Source organism: Galeopterus variegatus, unplaced genomic scaffold (assembly GCF_000696425.1).
Source record: "Galeopterus variegatus unplaced genomic scaffold, G_variegatus-3.0.2 Scaffold25, whole genome shotgun sequence".
NCBI classification, from domain to species: Eukaryota; Metazoa; Chordata; class Mammalia; order Dermoptera; family Cynocephalidae; genus Galeopterus; species Galeopterus variegatus.
The window spans coordinates 595,616-620,180 of NW_007726136.1; the positions used below are offsets into that span (position 1 = coordinate 595,616).

General features: G+C 34.8%; 1 protein-coding gene across 1 annotated transcript in view; it reads left to right on the top strand.

The window, feature by feature from the left end:
- Window positions 1–3,220: 3,220 nt before the first annotated feature.
- UBE2G1 (ubiquitin-conjugating enzyme E2G 1) overlaps window positions 3,221–24,565 on the top strand; it is a 30,629-nt gene continuing 9,284 nt past the window's right edge. The window contains exons 1-5 of the mRNA XM_008568998.1: window positions 3,221–3,293; window positions 3,533–3,635; window positions 11,624–11,721; window positions 16,266–16,444; window positions 21,030–21,153. Coding sequence (XP_008567220.1) covers window positions 3,221–3,293; window positions 3,533–3,635; window positions 11,624–11,721; window positions 16,266–16,444; window positions 21,030–21,116 — 540 coding nt within the window. The 3' untranslated portion in view covers window positions 21,117–21,153. The remainder of the gene's footprint in view (window positions 3,294–3,532; window positions 3,636–11,623; window positions 11,722–16,265; window positions 16,445–21,029; window positions 21,154–24,565) is intronic.

The window sequence follows — 24,565 nt, forward strand, 5'->3', positions numbered from 1 at the left end:
TGATCAAATAGTAATTACTTGACAATACAATTTGTATGGAAAAAGAACATTAAATCTTTATTCTTTTGCTTTTTTTATTGGTTTTCAAAATAACAAAATGGTTTACTAGCATCCTATCATGGTGACCAATTAGTTTTTTGTTTATGATATCATGGTTATAAACTCATGGGTTTAAATATATTTGTGTTTTAATATTTTGTGGCTGTTAGTTTTATTAATAATTCAAATTGCCTCATATTTGGCTAGTGGGAGCCTATTCAAGTCAGCTCTTTTTTGGTGGCTGCCCTGTATGGCATTCCTAGTCCTTGGTGTTGGTGTTAATCAACACTGTTTTCTAACCAACTGAGCTAACCGGCCCCCCTTGTCGAGTCCTTTTAACAAGACCATAGTATTATTTGATAGCTTCCTTTTCATCTGGTATGTATGAGATGAGCCTAAAACATTTCTTGCCCTAGACCTGGAACCAACCATTTCTCTGAAGAGCCCTTGTCCACATTAGTGGTAAATTCGTATTTGGAGACCATATTCTGGGCATTAGGGATGCTCATTGCTACTGGGTTGGTCAATTTTTCTAGACCTTTTCAGAGAACAGAGCTCAGAAATATATATTTTAAAGCCATGTCATGAATTCATGTTGATATTTCCAATTCAGATTTATGAACATATAGTTTTTACTTTTATATGCTCTGCCCATTCTTTTTAGTCTTATTCTTCTTGATCATGACTTTATCTTATTAGCAAATCTGTTCATAAATCTTATAAATGCCTTTTGCTGTCCAGCTTCTAACATTCTGTCTAGTTTCAAATCCCTCCCCCCAACCTTGATCATATGCTGATCTCCATATTTCAAGTTTTTGTACACACTCCTCTGTGTAAACCATGTACTCTCCTCACGCCAAATCCTTTGTCTTATTTTTTTTATTTTTAGAAGAATTTTTGACTCTTCATGATTATGTTATGTACTCTTCTTTTATGCCCCTCCAAATTCCCATACTATTGTTGGAGTGTTTACTACACTTTATAATTGTCTGTTTACTTCTCTGGGAATCAGGAACTGATGATAGGCAAGTGCCAGATGATGTAGTACAAACTGAAAATATAATTAATAGGAATTTAGCAGAAGCTGAAAGATTATTTGATAAATTACTTAGGGAAGGCCCTGTGAAGGAGAATGGTGCTTGACTTGGACCTTGAAGGAAGCATTCATGAAGGTATGATGATGGTCTACCCCTGTAGGTGGATTAAACTTGTTAAATCCTCATGGATCTAGATCTAGGAGGATCTGCGCTAGGGACAAAAGCCATGGCAAAAGTGAGATGCTGGAGATTGTTCAACATTGCTTTTTCGTTAATTATATGAAAAAAGCAATGGACACCATCATTACTGTAGAAGAAAAGCATGGCAAGAATGTGCGAAATATTTTAAGAACTTAGGGTATATTGACAAATGTGAGAAGAGATGTAAGGAAATTTTTAAGGGTAATTTATGCTAATTTCAGAGCTTACCCACCTACATTATAAAAATTCCACTGGACTTTTGATGGAAAATGGATAAACTATGGAATCTTTCACAAGACTGTGTACAATATTGGAGAAAATGGTCTGAGTAATAGAATAGTGTTCATCTAGAAAAAGATTGAAAATGAAAATAACTGCCCATACTGCATTTGTCAGTGCTCCATTCCATCCCTCAATTGTCAGTGAATGGCTGGTTCCAGGTCTAGGGCAAGAAATGTTTTAGGCTCATCTCATACATATCAGATGAAAAGGAAGCTATCAAATAATACTATGGTCTTGTTAAAAGGACTCGACAAGGGGGGCCGGTTAGCTCAGTTGGTTAGAAAACAGTGAAGGGGGACTGATCTTTTCTAGCATGTCTGCAGCATAGTTGGCACTCAGTAAATGTTTGCATCTATAAACAAAATAACAAGATTAAAATACTATTCCTGTCAATGTCTTCGCATTTTCAATATCTTTTATATTTTTTAAAGTAAAAATGCATTTATGTTTTAAATACAGTACTGATTTTAACTATTTATAAAAGTTTACTTTGCCTGTTAGGCAAAAAATTAGACTTACAAAAATCTTTCCTCAAATTTCGCGAAAAGAAGCTCTTCATGTTTAAATATAAACTTTCACTCTTGGCTTTTTCTGTGTCTCACTGGCATGTTGGGGTGTTAAATCCTAGTTGTTGAAATAACACCATCTCTTTAATTCTTCAAAAAATTAGTATCTTCGTCTCAGTTACCGACATACTTTATGCAGTCTTTTATGTAGCACTCTGAGTTGTCTGAATATTACATTTACTTTCATTATTACCTGGAGCTTCTTGAGGACAATGGCAGTTATGATATGAGCATTGCACAGCTGTTCAGATTTCCAGCAAGTTCTTTCTGAACTGCTCTCCTCTGGCATGTGCTTTGTCCCCACTTCCTAGTTTGAGCCAGTTAGTGCTTATCTCCCCCTGGCAGTTAAAACAATTGATAATTTTGTTGGTGATATATGTGTTCACTGTCGTGATTGTGGTCATAGCTTCACAAGTGTATGCATATATATCAATATTAAGTTGTGTAATTGAAGTATGTGCAGATCACTGAATGTCAATTATACCTCATTAAAGCTGTTTAAAAAACCCCTCACATGATCTCCCCACCATCGATAGGTCATTACTTGGTTAAATCCTGTGTCTCTTGAGACTGGTCAGGCTCTGTTCCATACCCCCTCTCCTTTAAGGTCATCTTTTGGCCTGTTTACCCCCAACTCACTAGTTCCTTGCCTCTGTTCTTGGTCCCCATCCCGTTGTCCTTTCTCCATGCTGGAGAACTCTCTTTAGAAGAAAAACCTCATGATGCCACAGCCATTCCTGTAGGCTCCAGCTGTTATTCTTAAGCTACTCCTTTGTGCTGGAAGTGAAGAGTCAACACATTCAAAAGGAACAGATGGGGCCTCTGCTCTCTCCCTGCTCATAGTCTGATGAGCCACATAGGAACACCAACTGTAGACATAAGTGTCCAAGGCTACAGGGGGCATGTCAAATAGATATGCAGATATCAGTATAAATGAAAGTTGGTAAAGCTCAGTAAATTCCAGTGGAAAGGGATGTATTATCAGGCATTCTGCGGTGGTGTTTCTGAAAATTTACCCTAAAGAGCACAGCATAAAAATTACCATTCTTAATCCGATATCTGGTTCCCTCTGAACCAGAATCTTTGGGATTCTGGATGGGCTTGGATATCTATCTGCATTTTAACAAGGTCTCTTCAAGACCACTATCAGGCTACCTTGAACTGAACGGTAAGTCTGGCTGGACTCCAGAACAGTAGAAGTTGATGTTCTGGGTAGTGTACTTTACCCCCCTGGCTTCCTTAAGTATAGAAATGGAAATGTTTTGACCAATATGTAGCATTTTGCCTGGTAGGGTATACCATTTAATGGTGTAGAATTTAAAACATGTATGCTCAAATTCTATAATTTATCTGTTTGGTGAAAATTATGTGGTTAAAAGTTTTGATCAAATTTTTCTTTTTCCACAGAACTCAACAAAAATCCAGTTGAAGGCTTTTCAGCAGGTTTAATAGATGACAATGATCTCTACCGATGGGAAGTTCTTATTATTGGTCCTCCAGATACACTTTAGTAAGTATGATGGAACTGGCATTGTCAAAATAGAGCTTTTTTAATTAATTAAAATTAAAACTATTGTGGCAAACTAAAATGAAATTATTTTTAAAGGAGCAAGTGAAATGTCTGTTCAGTGTCATTTTTACTGAATTTGATCATGTCTAGGGTTTTTGTATTCTGCTTGAAGCTCTAATGTCTAAAACCTCTTGCTTTTCAAAATGTATAATAGTTTCAGAAATTTAGATATTTTTGATACCTGAAATAAATTTATTGCAGAAGAGCTATCTTTGTGGTGAGGTTATATAGAAATTATATAATTTTTAGTTGTATCTTAGAAATTAGGAGATTAATTTTGGCAGGATAAGGGAGAAGAAGAAATACTTCTATCGAAATATATCTCCTCCTTCTCATCTCTTGTACTTACTATGCTTTGATCCCCAAAGGTAACATCATAATTTTAAGGAGCGAGGGTTTGCCATTCATAACACTTTCCAGTTTATTAAAGCACAGGATGGCATATTTCTGGGAGATCTTCATACAGAACATATTGTACACATCAGTGTTTTAAGAAGGCTGGAGAGGACTTTCAAAATCTTCTATTTTAGAGGTTCTTTAATTGGGTCCCCACAGAATATTGGTCAGAATCAAGATGTTTTGACCCTAAAATGAACTTTCTCCTAGTTTATAAAAGTTATTGTTAGAGCATAAAATAATCTACTAACTGACTACCAGTTGAACCAGTGATTTAAAAATGGACAACAGAATGTAGTGGTATCAACAATTTGAAAAAAGATAGAATTTCTTAAATATTTTGTGTAATTCATTTCTAGGCTTAAAAAAGCACAGCCTTATCTGCTCTGAGTGCAGATTAACTTAAATTGACTAGTATTTATTGTTTTATAAGATGCATCATGACTTCCTGATGTTGGTGACTAGTACAAATTCCATGCTTTTTATAGAAGTTGAAGTATTGGATTTGAAAAGCATGAAGTGACCTTCTCAAAGTTATACATCTGAGTATCAGAGACAGATCTAGATCTGAATTTCTTGAGGACTAGACTTCCTCATTCAACCTTGGTCCATGATGGTACACAGTAAGCAAGGATTTGTATCATCAGATATTTTTGTGATGGTTAAGTAGTTGTTTTTAGGTTTTCTAAGATGACAGCTTTTTTTCCTTCCAGAAAACTCCTGATGGAAAAGAAAATTCAGAGCTATACCAGGGTATACCAGGGTAGGCTGAGACATACAGATTTGAACCATAGTGTGAATGTTTTGTTTTCTATAGTCTAAAAAAGTGATATATGCTCTATTATAATTATTGCCAATCAGAATTTTTGCTGCTATATTTCCTGGTGGTATGTTTGCATTGGTAGGTAATTCCGCAGTGTTAATGTTTTTTGGTAGATGATATTAGCCACTAAAAACCATCTTAGAGGTATTCCCTCATAACCTTATTGTTATTTGAAAGCAAATTTCTCAGCAAATTCTGCACACAAAACCATGTAAACAGCTTGGTCTATGAGCCTGAAGAAGTTCAGATCTATTCTTGTTTTCTTAACCATAACACCTTGCATGAAAAGTTTACTCAGAGGAGACACAGCAGCATTCCTGTGTCTGAATCTAATTACCCTTAACAGTAAGTATAAGGTAAGGAGTATCCTAAAGTATTGTCTGTATAGAGCACTGGTTAGAAATCCAGGCTTGAGCTCCAACTCTAAGGGCTTCAGTGAAATTTTACACTTATTTCATGCACTTGGGGCAAGTATCTCTAAATATTATTAGTTGGTCCATACGCAGTATATATTGTATACCTCCATCTTCAAAGAGAGCCACTTTTAAAAATATTCATTGTTCTAATTAACAGGCCGTTCTTTTCATTAATAAAAACCCATTTCTGGCCTTCTGTACACATTTTAAATAGTATTGGCTGTTGATTTGAGATGTCAATAGCAGAAGCATTTGTGGTGGCTCCCCTGAAGTATGTACTTGCTGCTGAGACAAATGGCTACTTCTGCACTGTGCCTTTCTGAGATCATCAGCCTTTGTTTGGGGAACAGAGAGAGAGAACATGTGCCTGGGGCAGGACCCTGAGAAAGGCAAAAGGAAGGTAGCTAGGAGGGAACAAAGAAAGTGAGGTAAGGAAAGGTTTTTATGAAGTAAAAAGTAAGCCCTTTAAAATGCTACCAGAATCAAGTACTTAATAGAATGCTTAAAAACTGTTTGTTGACTTTACATCAAGGAGAGTAGTGGTGTTCTTGTAGTTATTTCAGTGGCACGATTAGCATAGAGGCCAACTTGCAGTTGTTTGAGGAGTGCTTTTGGGATGAATACATAGACCTAAAGTGTAAATAACTTCCTGTGAAGGGAAGCAGAGGCTTGTAATGGGGGTAGGGGGTGATAGGATTGAAAATAAGTTAGTATGGGCTTAGATGGTACCAAACCTAAGTGATTAATTCACCACTTTATAATTAGATCACAGAAATAATACTGTACCAAAATTCCATAAAATCTGGTGTATTATTTGATGATGGCATCATTAGCCTTCATTGAGTCACTAGATGGCACTGCATACTCTTTATAATCTATGTAATCAGTAGCTGTTATATTCAAGCATTATTTTATTTGAGACTGATAGTTGTTGTGAGTATTTATTTAGTCATTATACTCCATATGGTATTACATTCTTATTACTGCTTTGTCCATTATTAAAATTTTTAAGTGCTGTTAAGAATAGATTCTTGAGACTGTCTTTCTATGAAGGGTACATTCTAAAACTGGTGTGGTTTACCTGCTATTATCAGACTGATTATCAAGTGTTGTGGCTAGCCACCCATATCCACAGAAAGAAAAATTTCAGGTAAGAGTGGGTATAGGTTTTTAAAGAAAACTTAAAGAGACCCAGATATTACCCTATAATTTATAAATTTTATAAATTTGTATTAGTGAATGGTGAATGTACACCTTTTTACATTCTGACTCTCCTTTGCTTTCATCACCAGTGGCTGGTCTATTCAAGGAATATGCTTTGTTTTGTTTCTTAGCACTGGCAATAGTTGAAAAATTTGGAGAATCTTAAGATTATATGTATGTGTTTTATAGTATTTCCTTACCTTGGATGGATATAGAAAACAAAGAATCAGCTAAACAAATTCTCTGATTAATATACTTTTACAGTTACAAAATTCTATTATAGTTACAAAATTCTTTTACAGTCCTACTTAAGACTTGTAGGCACAAGCCATTTGTTCTGTAATGACTTTCTGGAGGGAATGAGTCTGTCGTCGGCTTTGCTTAGAAATTGAGTGATCAGTGGCAGTGCTGTGTCATTTATCATGTAGTGCTTAAGAACATGGGCTTTGGGTACTGCCTTTGTTTAGCTTCCTAACTCTATCACTGTTGTATAGTTGTGTGACTTTGAACAAGTACTTAAATTTGATCTTAGCAGTTTCTTTTCCTTTATCTTACTTTATCAGTATTCAGTGTAGTTGATCTTCGTGTCCCTTTACTAATTCCTCCTTTCCCACTTCTCTCTTCCCCGTCCCCTCCCATCAACATTATATTTGTTCACTTGTCTTAACAAATTCAAGGAATTGTTGTGATTGCTCTCTCCTCCTCTCCACCCCCATTTATTTGTTTGTATATTTATTTATTTATTAGCTCCCACAAATAAGTGAGAACATGTGGTATTTCTCTTTCTGTGCCTGGCTGATTTCACTTAATATAATTTTCTTTAAGTCCACCCATGTTGCTGCGAATGGTAGTATTTCATTTTTTTTTAATAGCAGAGTAATATTCCATTGTGTAGATGTACCACATTTTCCTTATTGCTGATGGACATTTGGGCTGGTTCCAACTCTTGGCTATTGTAAATAGCACTGCAATAAACATGGGAGTGAGTACAGGTATCCCTATGACATGATGATTTCCATTCCTCTGGGTATATACCCAGCAGTGGAATAGCTAGGTCATATGGTAGATCTGTCTGTAATTAGTAGACTCATTTCTACGGTAAAACCCTATGCCTAGGAAATGTTCAGAATGTTCAATGTTCTATTGCTTGTAATAGCCAGAAAATTGGAAGCAGTCAACTATCTTATCATAATAATGGATAAAATTGTGGAATGTGGCAGATAAAATAAATGAACTAGAGACAGGCACCAAAAGGGATATAGGTTAAAAGAATGATGAGCAAAATTTCAGAAGGCAGCATACAGTATACCATTTAAATAAAGTAAATATGGAAGAATGATAGGGTCTGATCCTTGTAAGATTTTTATAATGTAATACAAAAACAGTATGGGAGGCCTCATGGAGGAAACTTGAGCTAAGCCTGGGTTTCTTGACCTTTTCAAATGTGAAACTGTTGGTTGCATACCTCTTTTTAACATCATGCTAGTAATTGTACTCATAGTGTCTGTGATGGAGAGGATATATGATGAAAGGAAAGGTACTTTAAATTCATTGATGCTTTTTAGTAAACTTTCATTTTTTTCCCGTCACAGCAGCATCTTTGTATATTTGAAAAATAGTGAATAGGTGATGTGTTGATGTTTATTTAGTCTACAGTGCTATTGTACCCTGTGGTTTTTTGGATTCCTCTCTGCTAATTTGGCTGTTCACTGGAAGTGTGTACCTATATACAGTTTAGGTACTGCTGAGGTAGGCATTAAAAAAAAAAAGTGGAAATTCTACAGGTAAGGCGAAGGGTTCACAGATAGGAGAAAAACTATAAGAAGTACTGTGGTTGGTTCAGGGTGAGTGAGGGCATTTCAGATAGCATGAAAATTTTGTAATTTAGGGCCGGCCCGGTGGCGCACTGTTACAGTGCGCTGCTTGGGAGTGCAGCGGTGCTCCCGCCAAGGGTTCGGATCCCACGTACAGACCGGCCGCTCACTGGCTGAGCGAGGTGCAGACGCAACACTGAGGGTTGCGATCCCGTTGCCGGTCCCGGTCCGGTACGGGCACGACACTGAGGGTTGCAATCCGTTGCTGGTCACAAAAAAAGACAAAAAAAGGAAAAAAAAAATTTGTAATTTAAATCTTTAAGACAACTCTATAAAATTTAGTTGACTTTTTAAAGATTGAAACAATTTAGAGGGACTAAGGTTTTTTGTGATAGAGATTCTTTCTTTTTTTTTTTTAAATGATCGGCAAGGGGATCTTAACCCTTGAGTTGGTGTTGTCAGCACCAGGCTCTCCCAAGTGAGCTAACCGGCCATCCCTATATAGGGATCTGAACCCGTGGCCTTGGTGTTATCAGCACCACACTCCCAAGTGAGCCACAGGCCGGCCCCTGTGATAGAGATTCTGATCAGCTATTATGAAGCTTTTCAGTACGTCTAATCAATCAAAATTAAGTGACTTGGGAAAGCTAACTTAATATTGTCAAGGAATAGCCTTACCAGTGGAAAAAAGTGTATAGGCTTCGTGGCAGCTGCTATGATGTCCTTTTACATAGATTCTTGGTTGTTTTCTGTATTTGTGGCTTTTAATCTTTTTACCACAGCTCCTCATAACCAGAGATATTTTACATTATGACCTGATTAGTGAATAAGAACATGTATTATATAGGTTATGTAACTGAAACAAGCTATTTGTGATATACTTGACATTTTTTCTTCTTTTTTGTTTGTAAAAACTTGGTTAGTGACTCACTAAATTGCTTTTGCAGTCCCAGTTTGAAGAACTACTCCATGTAATTAATATATCCTAAGACTAGTTTTGGCACTAACTTACACAGTTGGGGTAACACAGGCTGAGACGTTAAAGACTATTTCTTATCAGTGTAGTACACTTTTCACAAAAGCTATTCCAGTCTCTATTTCCCTTGAGCCTTCATGTTTTTTCCCTTTAATAGAGAGCTTCATAAATTATGAAAAGCAAGGCCCTAAGGCAGTCATCAAATTTGTAATTTTTCTTTCTTTCTATTCTTGGATATCTTACATTCAGTCTGTTTTTCTCCCTGTAGGAAAGGAAAAGATGTTTTTTTCTTTTTTAGGGTTAGGCCCTCTAATACCTTTGTTTTCTTTCTATCTCTATCTAATTTCTCAGTTATTCTTTAATCTATTGTAGTCTTTTTCTTGTTGCTTTTACCAAAATTGTGTTAAAAAATTCACTGACTTTCTATACTCTTGAGTCCAGTGGCTTTCCTTAAGTATTTAGTATTAAATGATCTACTTCTCTTTTTAAAATTTAATTTGTCCCCCTTCCCCTCTTTTGCTTTTATGGTCAGAAAAAAGGTAATAAAAATTAATACTTGTTTGTGGCTAAAAATTCAAGCTGCATTGAAATGTGCAAGGCATAAAGTAAAAGATCCCATAATCCTTTGCTCTAGAGTTAACTCTTATTTCATATTGATGTTGTGTTTCCAGACCTTTTTGTTTATTTGTATGCAAACATACCCTATTTTTTTTCTTAAAGACAAATGGTGTATTCTATAGATACTTGCTTTTTAAAATTTAATAACAGCTTGCTCATGTCATTCCATGACAATACTTATTACTGATATTTTTCTTGATAGATATTTTCCTTCTACTACTAGAATGGTAAGCTCCGTGGTGATCTTTAATGCTCTGTTCTCTGTTACATCCTTTTACATAGAACAGTGCTTAGCACAACTAGGTAAATGAATGTATATTTGTTCAGTGAATGAAAACCATTTGAAGAGCTGAGAATTCTGTTTCTCACTGATCTGAGACAACCACAGTCATAAGACCCTGCTTTAATGGAGTGTATATTAAACAATAAAAGAATGAGATGTGAGAATTACTGTTGGTAGTAAAGAAATTAAAAGAAGTCAATGTGAGAGAAAGACTTGGGGCTAGTTTCGACTGGTAGTCAAGTCTCTGAGATAACATGTAAGCTGAGTACTGAATGATGATCAGAAGACAAATGGAGAAGAGTATTTCAAATAGAGGAAACATTTAGTACCAAGGCCGCAAGATGGAAATTTATTAATTTTTGTCGCTTAAGGTTTACTTGATCTCTTTGGTTTTAGTTGTTAATGTATATACAACTCGTGTTTCTCTGAGATAATATGTAAGCTGAGTACTGAATGATGATCAGAAGACAAATGGAGAAGAGTCTTTCAAATAGAGGAAACATTTAGTACCAAGGCCGCAAGACGGGAATTTATTAATTTTTGTCGCTTAAGGTTTACTTGATCTCTTTGGTTTTAGTTGTTAATGTATATACAACTTGTGTTGTTCTTTTGACAATGCTTCGAGAACAGTTTCTAATTAAATGGCAGTGATCTAAAACTGCCCTGTTCAATATAGCTGTCACTAGTCACATATGGCTATTAGAATTAAATAAAATAAGTAATTTAATTACTCAGTTGCACTGACAGCACTAATACAGAATATCTCCAGTGCTGCAGAATGTTCTCTTGGACAGTGCTGCTCTGGAAAGTCACTCCATGAGAGACTATATTTTGTTCACAGCTATACTCCTAGTGTTTGACACACAAATTTAGAAAATTTAAATATTTGTTGAAATGATGAAATGGATAACTGGATAGGTGAATGGAAGCAGCACATCTCTTCCCAGACAGGAACAACAAAATGTGCGTAAACTTTGAGATGAGAAAGAACTTGGTGTGTTTGAGGAAATGAAAGGAGACTGGTTAGAACAGAGAGAAGAATGATAGCTTGAGATCAACATAGAGAAATTGGCAACTTGAGCCCATTAGGCAATGTTAAACCTTGTGAATTTTGTTGTAAGTGCATTGGGAAGTGATGGAAAGTTTTGTAGCATAGCAGCAATGTAGTCTGAACTGGATGCCTTTTTAGCAAATGGTTTCTTTAACTTTACTGTCTATCTTGAGTTTAATAAAATGGTAAGTATGACAGTTTATTCAACTGGGTGTTATTCGTATACTTTATTTTTGTGGTAGTGCTAGCACCCTTGTTTTATATTTACTTTATCGAATGATTGCGTACTTATAAGCAGGAACTTACAGGCAAGAACTTGTTTTTGTTGTTGTCGTTTTTTTTTTTCAGTGAAGGTGGTGTTTTTAAGGCTCATCTCACTTTCCCAAAAGATTATCCCCTCCGGCCTCCTAAAATGAAATTTATTACAGAAATCTGGCACCCAAATGGTAAGTTTATCTAGTTTTACTTTTACATTTGCAAATATGATGGCCCGTCACTAAAGTTTTCAAAGCCAATAAGAAAGATGTAGTTCTCGATGAAATTGCTTTGGAATTTTTATATTAAGTTCATTGTGTTAATTATTGTGTTTTGTATTAAGTACATTTTGTTCATTGTGCACAAGGCCTTGTATTAGATTCCTTAAAAGAGGAACAGATCAAATAGAAAAAACTATTTTTTTATTTATCTGCTTAGTTTTCAGCTCTTCTTGATACGCTCAATGTTCCAAACTAGAAGCAAGGTTACTGAATGATAGCCAACATTAATAGAGTTCACATAATTGTGGACATAATTTTCAAGGTATTAGGTGACACATTGGCTGTTACAAAGAGCACAGAAATCATTAAACCTGGGTTTTTGATTTATATTTTCTCAGCTTTTAGACCATGGGGTACTCTTAACTTAGTATTCTTAGCTGTAAAAAAGGAATATCCCACATGTCTTATTGGATGACTGACTGATAGGATCAAATGAAATAACATACTGTATTTTTTATGCTTGGAAAGTGTCCAGTACTGCTGTGCATGAAATAATGACATTGACATTTTTACCCAAAGATGAGCTACCACTTAAAATCCCATTGTAAGCCAAAGGTTAGGGTAGATAGCTATGTTTTTACATAGTCTCCCTGAATGTTTGGCCTTATTTTGTATGATAGAGCTTGCAAGGATTTCTTTTCTAATTACTTTGACTATGTATAATCAGAATTTCCTTTTTAGGCTACTGTACTAATTTGCATTTTGCTTCTCATCATCCAGACTCTTTTGGTTGCAAGGAATAGAAACATACATATATTATGTATGTTAATCAAAAATCAGTGTCATGTAATGGGTGAATGAATAAATTAAATAAGGATTTATCAGAAGGGACATAATAGAGCCCAAGGCTTGAAAAACAGATGTGGTATTATGAGGGATTGGAACTGGCAAGTGGAAAACTGCTGAGAACCAAGGGAGCTCTCACATTTCATTGCATCTAAAACAGCTGTAATCGTAAAAGAGACATAGTTATTTTTCATACCAATAAGAAGGGGAAAATATCGCTGACAATTAAATTGTGGTCGAATGCGTTAGCGATCGTCCTGCGTGATGTGAAGATGCATGAATTGGTGACATCAGTCTCTTGTTGCTCTGACATTTCTTTCATCTCTTTCTAGGCTTTTGGCAGTTTCTCCTGCCTTCATGTGAATTATTTCATGTGTGATAGGCAATCTTTTTGCACCTATTTCAAAAGAAGATATAACAAAGCTTCTGAATTTTGGCTTCACTGTAAATTAGCTGTGTAACTCTAGGCAGAGTCTCTTTTTTTTTTTCCTTTTTGTCTTTTTTTTACTGACCGGTAACGGGATCGCAACCCTCGGTGTTGCACCCGCACCGGGGACCGGCAACGGGATCGCAACCCTCGATGTTGCGCCCGCACCGGGGACCGGCAACGGGGACCGGCAACGGGATCGCAACCCTCGATGTTGCGCCCGCACCGCGCTCAACCAGTGAGCGGGAACCGGTCTCCACATGGGATCCGAACCCTCGGCGGGAGCGCCGCGGCACTCCCAGGCGGCGCACTCTCCGGGCCGGCCCTAGGCAGAGTCTCTTTGAGCTTTCATTTTTCTATTTGTGAAAATTAAATGAGAGAGTATATGTAAGGAAATACATGGAACTTCTTTTTTGGTAAGAAGAAGGAAAACAATAGCCTAGTTAGTTAAGAGGACTACTGATGAAATAGTGTGTGTGTGTTTTTAAGGTTGAAGAGACTTTTTATTTTGTAGGTCATAAGGCAGAGATATAAGAGAGGGAAATAATGAAGACTTGATTTGAGAGGGAAGATAATTTGTGAAGAAAGGCTACACGAGGAGGCGATGGGGTGGGGGGCCAGGGAGGGCAGGCGTAGAAAGAGTTAGATGTAGGAAGGAGTGAAAAGTCATTATTAAATAGGAATGGGAGAAAGACCTGGGTATGTGAGTGCTAGGCACTGGAGGTAGGTACAAAGATGATTAATCAATTATGATCCTTTTCTATAAAGATGTCGTGGTCAATATGTGGGAGAGACACAGGTGTAAATAGTTGATAGTGAAATAGGAATCAGAGTGTTTTGACAGCGTGGGAAGAGGGAGTCAGAAGCCAGTTTCCAGTGAGCTAAAGGAATACCCAAGTAGTGAGTAAATAGAGAGGATGAGGGTAAACCAGCTTTTCATAATTTTGATGCATGGCCTAAAGAGAAAGGAGATAGCTAGGAAGATATACATTGTTCAAGTAGTCTAGTTTTAAGAAGGAAGAGGTGTGTTTTCTTTTCTGTAATTGATGCTGAGATCATTGGCTAGGTATTTAAGTGAAAAACTATTTAATTTTGTTTATACCAAACAGCAAAGTAAATTAAAACTCTAAATGGAATTAAAAGTTACAAGTGATTTTTTAAAATAGTAGCAAATATCACTTATTTGGTGTATGTTAGTGATAAGAACTTTCTAGTTTCAGAAGTAATGAACATTGAAAGACTAAAAAAATGAGAATACAGAGAAATGGCAACCACATGCAATATAGGATTCTCAGGTGGATTTTGTATCAGAAAATAAAGCCAGCTCCAAAGAACATTGAAATGAAAGATAAAACAGGCAAAAATTACATGGTGGACATGAAGAAGGATTTTGTCAGGAAGAAACTAAACATTAAGTACATAACCGGCTTAAAGGATAAGAACAAATATTTCACAAAAGAGGAAATACATACAGTTTATATATATAAGAAATTCTACAAAAACATTTAGAAAAATGAACTAAACCAGATGTTATGTATGAAATTTAAACAGCATCAATAAAGAAAAATCTTAATCCTGAATGAGGAGACAATGAAATTGTCACCTCATATTGCTGTATAAACTGGTAATAATCCTTTAAAAATGTAATTTGGTAATAGGTTTTGAGCCTAAAAACCTTCTCATTCTATAGAAAATTAAACTGTATATTTAAAATGAAATGACACAAGAGGGTAAAAAATTTAAAGGCCCTAGATTAATAATAAATTAATACAACAAAATTTTAAAAGGAAAGTAGATCTTTAATCAATTCCCTCTGATATAATTCTACAAACATACAATATGCTTTCCAAGAAAATGACTTAGAAAAAAATCTGTATTATGTAATAAGCAAGGAAAACATTGTAAATAATACTTTAAAATTTTTATACTAAACTTTGTAGCATTGTTATAAGTTTTGATGTTATTTTTGTTAATAGATTTTAGTTAATATATTTTACTGGTGGGTGGGGATGAGTTGGGAAGAAGAACCTTAATTAGAGAAAAGCTCACGTATAAAACATTGAGAACTGCTGTTCTCGCATGTATGGTGTGTGCCTGGCACATAGTAGGTTAGACTCAATGTAGTTACCCTAGAGATGAAATACCAGGTACTTCAAGAAGTTAGTGGAGAAATGGAATTAAAAGATAGTATGAATCTTTGCATGAACTTTTTGAAGTACTTCATAGACATAAATATTGCCACTTGTTATTTATGGAATTTGGATATTTGGTTGAAGAAAATTTTTACACCAAGGAATTTTAAACTTCTTTCTATTTTAAAATTTGCCCAAAATTTTTTTGAGGAAATTATACAATTTTTTTTTTTTTTACAGTGGGAAAGTTTTACCGTAACAGATTAGTTTCATTAATAGCAAGTATTTATATGATATATAAATGAATTTGTGGATTAGGACTTCAACTTTTAGTTTTGGTCAATAATAATATTTTATTTTACTTTTTGTTGAACCACTTCAAAGTAAGATACAGTTATGCCAACATGTTTCCTAAAAATTACTCAAGTGACTATTACTTGTGACTTACATTTAAGATGTATTTATAGAATGTTGAATCTTGTATATGTTGATGATGAATTTTCACTGGCAATATGACATGTTTCTTTATGTATATTTGAATACGCTTCTCTCTGGAAATATAATTTTGCCTTCACATGATTTTAATAATATATTATGATATTACTTCTAATTTTTTTAAGAAAAATCTCTAGACCTTTAACTATTGCCAATTTAAATCAGTAAGCTAGTGGTGAAACTAGGAAGCCATTACATAGAAACTCAGTATCTGGTATTTTGCATCCAGTATTCTCTGCAAATGAGGAACAGATCCAGTAGTTGCCATTTGTTCATTTACATTGTACTTACTATGTGCAAGTAAATGCTAAGCACCATCTACATGCTAGATATGTTAAAGTTTACACAAATGAAAAAGATGGCTTACATTCCTATTAAGTTTGTCAAGCGGATCCTGTGTATTTGGTAAAATCTATAGTCTTCCTAAAAGGTTGGCAGATTCCATTTTGGAAATTAACTTTTGTATATATGTAATGTTTTATACAGGTACTAGGTGAATCAGGATCACATTTGTAATAGATATATTATGTATAACCAAATTAGTGATCTATTAGCGACAAGATATATGTGCATTGTCAATATTTTAACAAGACTCTTATTCTCTAATTTGGCAGTTGATAAAAATGGTGATGTGTGCATTTCTATTCTTCATGAGCCTGGGGAAGATAAATATGGTTATGAAAAGCCAGAGGAACGCTGGCTTCCTATCCACACTGTGGAAACTATCATGATTAGTGTCATTTCTATGCTGGCAGACCCTAATGGAGACTCACCTGCTAATGTTGATGCTGCGGTAAGGTGGTCATGTGCCTGCGTGCCACGCCCCTATCCTCCCCTAAAACTCGACTGGAACTACAGTATTTATATATGTCTATTCGTATGTGCATGTATCCATATTTCTTATTTAGTTTTTGACAAAAATTGTATATGTTTGGTTAGTATATATCAAAGTAATTTTCAAGAATACAATACATTGTTATTAATTATAGTTGACATGTTGTTCAATAGATATTTTGAACTTACTCATTATTGGAGCCAAAATATTAATAGCTACAATAATCTGTTAAGGGATACACAATATAAAAAGATGTAAATTGTGAAATCGAAGTTTGAAAAGTCTACAGAAAGTTGAATCAGTTAAATGAATACCCTTAGACACTTTATCTATATTCACCAGTTGTGATTTTACAACCTTTTTTCCTTTTAGTTAAACCGTTTGAGAGTAGTTTATAGATATCATAACTCTCTACTCCTAAATACTTAAGTATGCAGTCCCAGGAACAAGAGTAGGCATATACAAGTCTATCACTGAAATAATACTATTATTGAATGTACGTACACAGCCCATATTCACGTTGGACAGTATTGTCCAATATTGTTATAAGCTGTACCCTCTCCTCGTTTTTTTTTTCCCCATGAAAATCCAAAGTCTAGTCTGGGAAACTGCATTCATATTCTCTCTATCTATACACACACACACACGAGGGTGGAAAAAAATATATATATATGAACACTATATATTTATATCTATAAATATATCTGTACACATTATATCTATCTGCCCTCCGCCCCTGCCGTACTACATGATCTGGAAACAGGTTTTTGGAGGAAGGCAGGGGCTGGCTGGTAGATGCAGGGATGAGCCCCGGACCTCAGTGTTTTCAGCACCATGGTCTAACCAAATGAGCCAACCAGCCAGCCCTACATTGTATTTTGTATTCAAGTTTTATTAGTTTCCTTTGATCTAAAGTAGTTCCAGATTCCTTAGCCTTCTTTCTTTGAAAAGCCTTTTGTTTGAATTCTTATTCTTGGAACCTTTGTTAGTATATATTAAAGCTTTTTGGGGGGTTAATAAAAATTTGGATGGAATCTTATATGTAGAATGAGATTATATAGATAACCCCTTTTGAAATTTATGGCTTTGAATTCTTTAATTTAGTCATAGAATTGAACTAAGTCTGACAGAAAACCACTTTAACTTTCTATTTAATCAAGTATCAGTCGGAGCAATATTAATAGGCAATAAGGGAGAAGAGGTGATAGCTGCTTTATATAAAAATTCTAAGGAATCATTTTGAGAAAGAACTAATTAATGTTTCATTTGGTGCATGCTCAACTGTCAGCACTTTTTAATAAAATCAAAACTGACAAGTTGCCTTTTAATCTTAAAGGATAAATTAATAGAAAATAATTGAGACTATGAATATGCAAAAATTAACTTCAAAACAACTGAGTTGTGAAACAGGAGACTCTTGATGCTAAACATTTTCTTGAGTGTAGAAATAGGCTTTAATATAAAGTTGAAGGATGCAAACATGAGTTCTAGTCTGAACACCATAAATTGTGCAAAAACCTATTCCATTATTTTTCTTAAAACCCACTGATTCCTCTAATTTAACCAGTTAGTTGTCTCATATTAAACCATAACTTTCTTATAAACAGTTTTGTTTACTTTTATTTGGTTTTTCCTCTAGCATTCTATATACCTTTGATCATACTTTAATTTTTTTTTGTTTGTTTCTTTTCCTGACCTCTCAATCAATAGTACCTATTCCAAGAAACCCCCAATTTTCTTAGAGATCTCTCTGCTGGATCCCTGCGTCTTTTGGCTCCAAACTAGGTTGACTCTCAGCCTGCTGCTTAGCTGTCTTCCTTGGATTCCCCCTTCACTGTTCTGCTGGATTGGGCCTTTTGTTTCCTAGATCCCATTGCTTTTTTTGGTTGACTTCCTCCTTTTGCCTAGATACTTCATCCTAGAGTAATAATTTCTTAGGATATGTGGGAATTAAATCCTGAGTCCTTTAAATTCTTAGGATATGTGGGAATTAAGTCCTGAAAAATACCCGATTCAAGGTATTTTTATCCTTCCTTATACTTGGCTTATACTTTGTATAAATAATTCTAGGGGAAAAAATCAAATTTACACAAAATTTATCTGTTAGCCTTTATTATTGCTGATGAGAAAGTTGATGCTAGGCTGATCCCCCTCCCCCCTTCTCTTTAGGTTCTTTATTCTTTGTCTCCTGAAATTTCACAGTTATGTGAGCTCTTTTTAATTTTCAGTCTCTGTAGTTGATGTATATCATCTGAGTTTGAAGACTTTGGCTTTGGGAAATTTTCCTTTTTAATTATTTTGGGAATTTCTCACTGTTTAATATTCTCCCTTTTTTAAAAAACTTGTTTTAGTTATTATCCAGATTGATCCCCCATATTTTATCTTTTTCACCCAAAATAGTGTCAGTTTTGAATTTTCTAGTGAATTTTCATTTTAGCAGCATTGCTTTTAATTTTAAATAACTTTTTGTTTTCTTCATTAATTACTTTTTTCATGGAACTTATCACTGTTTAGTTAATTTGAATGTTTAGATTTTTAAAAGTGGCCTTCTGAAGTCTCTTTCTCTGAGGTTAATTTTTCTTTTGTATTTTGAAGTCTACTTAAGAACTGCGTAGGCTTTCTACACTACTGCCATTTATGATTAAGAAAAGAGGGTCTGGGAAAGCAGAATGGAACTGTGTGTGCATCGGGGAGGGGTATAGTATTTATTTCACTCAAGGTTGTAAGGATAAGCTAGATATTAAACTGTAGGTGAGGGTTAGGGGAAGAAGGGTGTCTTTTAATTCCAAAATGGAGTAATTACTTATGGCACAAATACCCATATTGGGAGCCCTAATTCTAATACTCTTCAGTATATTTATATGAAATCTCTATATTAGCATTATTATTTTAGGAAGGTGTTAAAATTTTGGATATAGATGGTGGTGGGGAAATGGATTGTATAGACTTTTAATTATTCTATCTATTTTCAGCCCACCTTCTTACTCAGTCTTTTCTCAGCTTTGCCATTTTCAAATCTTAGCTTCTTTAGGGTTCTGTTTCTTTTTCTTTTCTTTTTAATTTGGTAGCTGGCCTGTACGTAGGGTTCTATTTACTAGGTCCTTCACTCCTTTGTTTTGGTTCCATTGAGACTTCTCTAGGCTGCTACCTGTTCTCCACTACATGTTTTAATACTCTTCCATCTGCTTGTCGTCTTCCAGAAATCTCCCTTCCTCCCCAATATTGGATGGCTTTCCTGCCATTTTCTTTGATATTGAGAGTTTATTGCCTTAAAAATAAATTTCAGTATGATCATTTTAACAGGTATTCAGGAGAGCAAAGTGATAAACATGTATACTTTTTGCTGTACACATGGAATTCATAGCCATTTCCCTTTGACTGGAATTGTCCTTTTCTTCCTTTTACTTAAAAATGAAAAATGAGGTAATTATAGACATTACAACATTTTACTCATAAATTCTTTAGCAGACACCTAAAAGAGCAAGACATTTCTCTATAACAGTATCATTAATTATACCTAACCAAATTTATTGTAATTCCTGAATATGATGGTACTTTAAAGAGTTGTGGGAAAATTGTATTATCTATTAATTCTACTTTTGTACAAACTTTTTGAAGTACTCTCATATTCAGATGTCCAAATTACACTCAATATTTCCCCTGTTGTCTCCTAAAATGTTCAAAACTTTTTTCCCCAGACCTGGTGATGACTGAAAGACTTTCCTGATCCTCTGTCCTAGATTAGTTCCCTTCCTCCATAGTTCTATAATAATCTCTGTACATATCAGCATTATACTTTCTCTCACAGTTTATGTAATGATTGGTTTATTGGTGTGACTTCCTTTGAGGACAAAAAATTGTGTTTTGAATCTCTTCCTTTGCAAGTGTGAGGGTTGACGATTTCTATAGTCTTTGCCATCCCTACATGGATTGTATTAAAAAAAAGAGAGAGAGAGAAAGAAAAAGACTGGACATTTTTGTGAGAATTTCTTGCTATTTCATGCTAGATAAAGTCAGGTCTGTTCTCATATGAAACTGCTGGTGCTGTTTTGTGTTCCATTATTACGTGCCTGGCAGTGATGGTGATACTGTCCTCTGTTTTCTCCTACACTAGAAATAGTACTCAGTATCTTCTCAATATGATGTATTTCACCTACCTTATGAGAGACGGTTTTGTTTATTTTCTGGTTGTTCCCAATAGGAAGAATTGGTAATCATTCAGATAGTCTGAATGTCTTATTTGTAAATTGTAGCTTTTTTTTTTTTTTCAGTGTAATACAACACTGTAAATATCCTTTTTTGGCTTTTCCTTTTTAGAAGAGAATTTTTCCTGAAGAGGTAGTTCACATAGATTTCTGCTTATATATCCCAGCAGAGTGCCTTGAAAAAGTAATTTTTGACTTGCTTTTCTATTTTATCAACTTCTTAAACATTTTCAAAGTGCACAAATTACCAAACGATTACATTCAAGATTAAAATAGGTATTTGAGATTATATGATGGAGTTTGCATAAAATCACTTGATATTACTTTTGTACCTACAGAAAGAATGGAGGGAAGACAGAAATGGAGAATTTAAAAGGAAAGTGGCCCGCTGTGTAAGAAAAAGCCAAGAGACTGCTTTTGAGTGACATTTATTTAGCAGCTAGTAATTTCACTTATTTCAGGGTAAGTTCATTAAAAAAAAAAGAAAGAAAGAAAAAGAAATCATTCTACTTTTTTGCTGTCTTGTAAATGCCACATAATTTTTTTGAAATTGTGTGATTTGAGTATTTGAATTGTTTGTTTTCATTGGCTTCATTTTTTTAGTACTATTATCCAGTAGTCTCCTTGTTCTCAAGGCTACAGCATAATCTGCTTCTTTTTCTCTTTTAGTGAACTCAGCTGTTTTTAACTAGATAATTCTGTATTAAAATAGTTAGTATGGTGACAGTCTATTTCTTTTCATTGATAATAAAAATTTCTAATGGTAAAGTACTTAGTTTAGTTTCTTTTGTTTTACCTTTTGATCTACCATCCTGACCACTGCTGGGCACTGATGTTTCTTACACTTTTTTATGCTGTATTGTATATGGTAAAGGGTAACTTAAATTTTTGTTTGTTTTCTACTTTTTTAAAAAAGAAAGATCATATTTCATGTGATCTTTATATGCCAAGATCATTAAACATTTACCTTTTTTTAAAAGTTGGTCTTTTATCTCCTTGGTCTTTACTGATAGGGCCAGTAGGAAATATTTTCCTTTTATTGTATAACATTTGTCCACAAATTTTATCTTAGTTTTAGCAAGGAGTCACAAATGGAAGGTACCCATCTGACTTAGGGGAGGACATAATGTAGAGAAATTGGCCACATGTGTGTTATTTGGTCTTTAAAAAAAAAAAATTTAAATATCGAAGTGATAAAAACTATGAAATGTAGCATCTAAAAGTGCATGGTACATTCCTGTATCCACCACTTATTTTAAGAAAATGAACATAACTGTTATCTTATATCCATTGTAGTCCCCTCCTCTTTTCCATCCCTTTCTTGTATTCCTATTTCTGGGTTTACCATTGCTTTTTTCTTCATAGTTTTTGTACCAAGTTTGCATTCCTAAACAGATGTATTACATATTTTTGAACTGAACAAGAGTACTTCAGAAAGTTCATGGAAAAATGGAATTACAAGATAGTATGAGTGCTGATCTGTTTGTTCAGTTGGTCAGAGTGTGGTGCTGATAACAGCAAGGTTCAGGGTTCGAGCCCTGTACTAGCCAGCTGCAAAAATCCAAAACCAAGCAAAACCAAACCAAATAAAAGATAATACAAATCTTTCCTTGAATTTTTTGAAGACCCTCGCATATATGTGAAATTATAATGGATGTATTTTTTTTGTGACTTTTATTGCTCAACATTATATTCTTCAAATTGATCTGTGTTTTCATTGTTGTGTAGTATTTCATTAGATAAATTACTTCTGTACACTTTTATTCTCATGGCAGTCATTTTCTGATTTGGAGTGGTGTTGTTTTTTCTTTTGTTTTTGCAGTTATAGAGTGTGGCCATCCTTTCCTGTTTCACACGTACTATGAGAGTTTCTCTAAGGTGTATACTTAAGGGTGGAATTGTTGAATTAAGGGTACATGCACATCACCAGCTTGTTTTCCAAAGTGTTACATGCATCTATTTATACTTCTGTTGGCAAGGATAAGGATTACATTCGCTCCTTATCCTCTTAAACATGTATTATCAGACACCTGAAAAAATTTTAATCTACATGTTATAAAATGATAGGTTATGGTGGACTTAGTGTGTATTGCCCTAGTTACCAGTGGGATTGCATACTGTTTCATATGCTTAACATTGAAACTTCCTCTGTGAAATACCTGTTGAAGTTTTTGGAGTATTTTTTTTAGGTTGTTGATTTGTATGCTTGTCATTTTACTCTCTTTATGGTATCTTTGGATGAACAAAGATTCTTAGTTTTAATGCAGTTCAATTTGTTAATCCTTTTCTTTTCTTTTTTTTTTTTTTTTGGTCCTTTTTGAGACTGGCCGCACTGCGCTCAGCCAGTGAGCGCACCGGTCATCCCTATATAAGGATCCGAACCCGCGGCGAGAGCGCTGCTGCGTTCCCAGCGCCGCACTCTCCTGAGTGGCCACAGGCTTGGCCCTTGTTAATCCTTTTCTTAACGGATTTTACTTTTTGTTTCTTAGTTAGTAAGTCCTTCTCTTTGTTGCCATCAAAAAGCTTAGTGCTCAAGGGTTCGTTCCGATCCCCTTACTGGCCAGTGGCTTCCCCTGCACCCCTTCCAAAAGCTACTGTTTATATTATCTTCTGATAGTTTTGCCTTTCATATCTATGTTGAATCCACTAGATTTAAGTTTCGTGTATGGTATGAGATAGAGGTTGAACTTCATCTCCCTTAGTCCCCCTGATGTATAACTGTTGAATACACCATTCATTGACAAGTTCTTCCTTTCACCACTGATGTACAATACCAGTTATGTCATAAAATCACATTTCCAGGTATGAGTTGATCTGTTTTTGGCTTTTCAATTTTTCATTGGTTGGCTTGTCTGTCCCTGAACCAGAATCATCATACTGTCCTAATTTTTGTTATTTTTATGATCAAATATATCAAATGCAAAGGTGTTTATATCTATCCTGTTTTTGTTCTATTTTTGCTTAGTAATCATGTTCTTATGTCATTATAATTCTGTGATATCTCCCTCACATATAGTCAGTGGCCCTTGCATGTGGTGTTTTTCCTTTTTTTGACTCTTGCCACCACTTTAGACTATGTTCTTATTACTAGACCCTTTCCTAAGTCTCCTGGTATTGAACATCCTCCACGCATGCTAGTCTTCAGAAAGCTCAGCTCATTGTATTGGTTCTTTTATGGGTATTATATTCACTTAAGAACAAGAAAGCCATCATGGCTTGTTGTCCTTACCCTTACCTGTTTTTCAGTCAGAAAAGAGCTTGGTGACAACAAAGTGAAGAGGAATAAAGTATCCATATTGAAGCCTGAACTTATTTATAATTTGACATTGTAAACAGTACTTTATAAATTTAGGAAATAACCAAGTGTTTTATTACATTTACCTTGATAATATATTGAAAATTAATTAAATAATACTAATGAAGTGTTGAAAACAAATATTGTAAGGGATTGTATATTATCTGCTTTACTAGTGGGATGAGTTACTTTAGGTTTGAACCATCAAATATATGAAAGGGTCTTTAAAAAGTTCCTGGAAAGATCATATTATCCTTTAATTCCATTTTTCCATGAACCTTCTGAAGTATACTCATTTAGATCTTTAAAGTTTCGTTATCAAGATTAGTCCACTTATCACAAAGGTACAGGCTAAAAATAATGTTGAACCAAAATACTTCATTTTTAAGAACAGGTTTATTGAAAAACAGTATAGTATACTGCTAATGGTGAACCTAAATAATAACTTATAATTAAAGAGTAAGTAAGCAATAATTGGAAATCTTTTTTTTTTTTTTTTTTTTTTTTTTTTTTTTCCGTGCCCGCAAACGGACCCCAACCCCAAGGGTCCCCCCCGTCCCGGCCCGGGCCCCGACACGG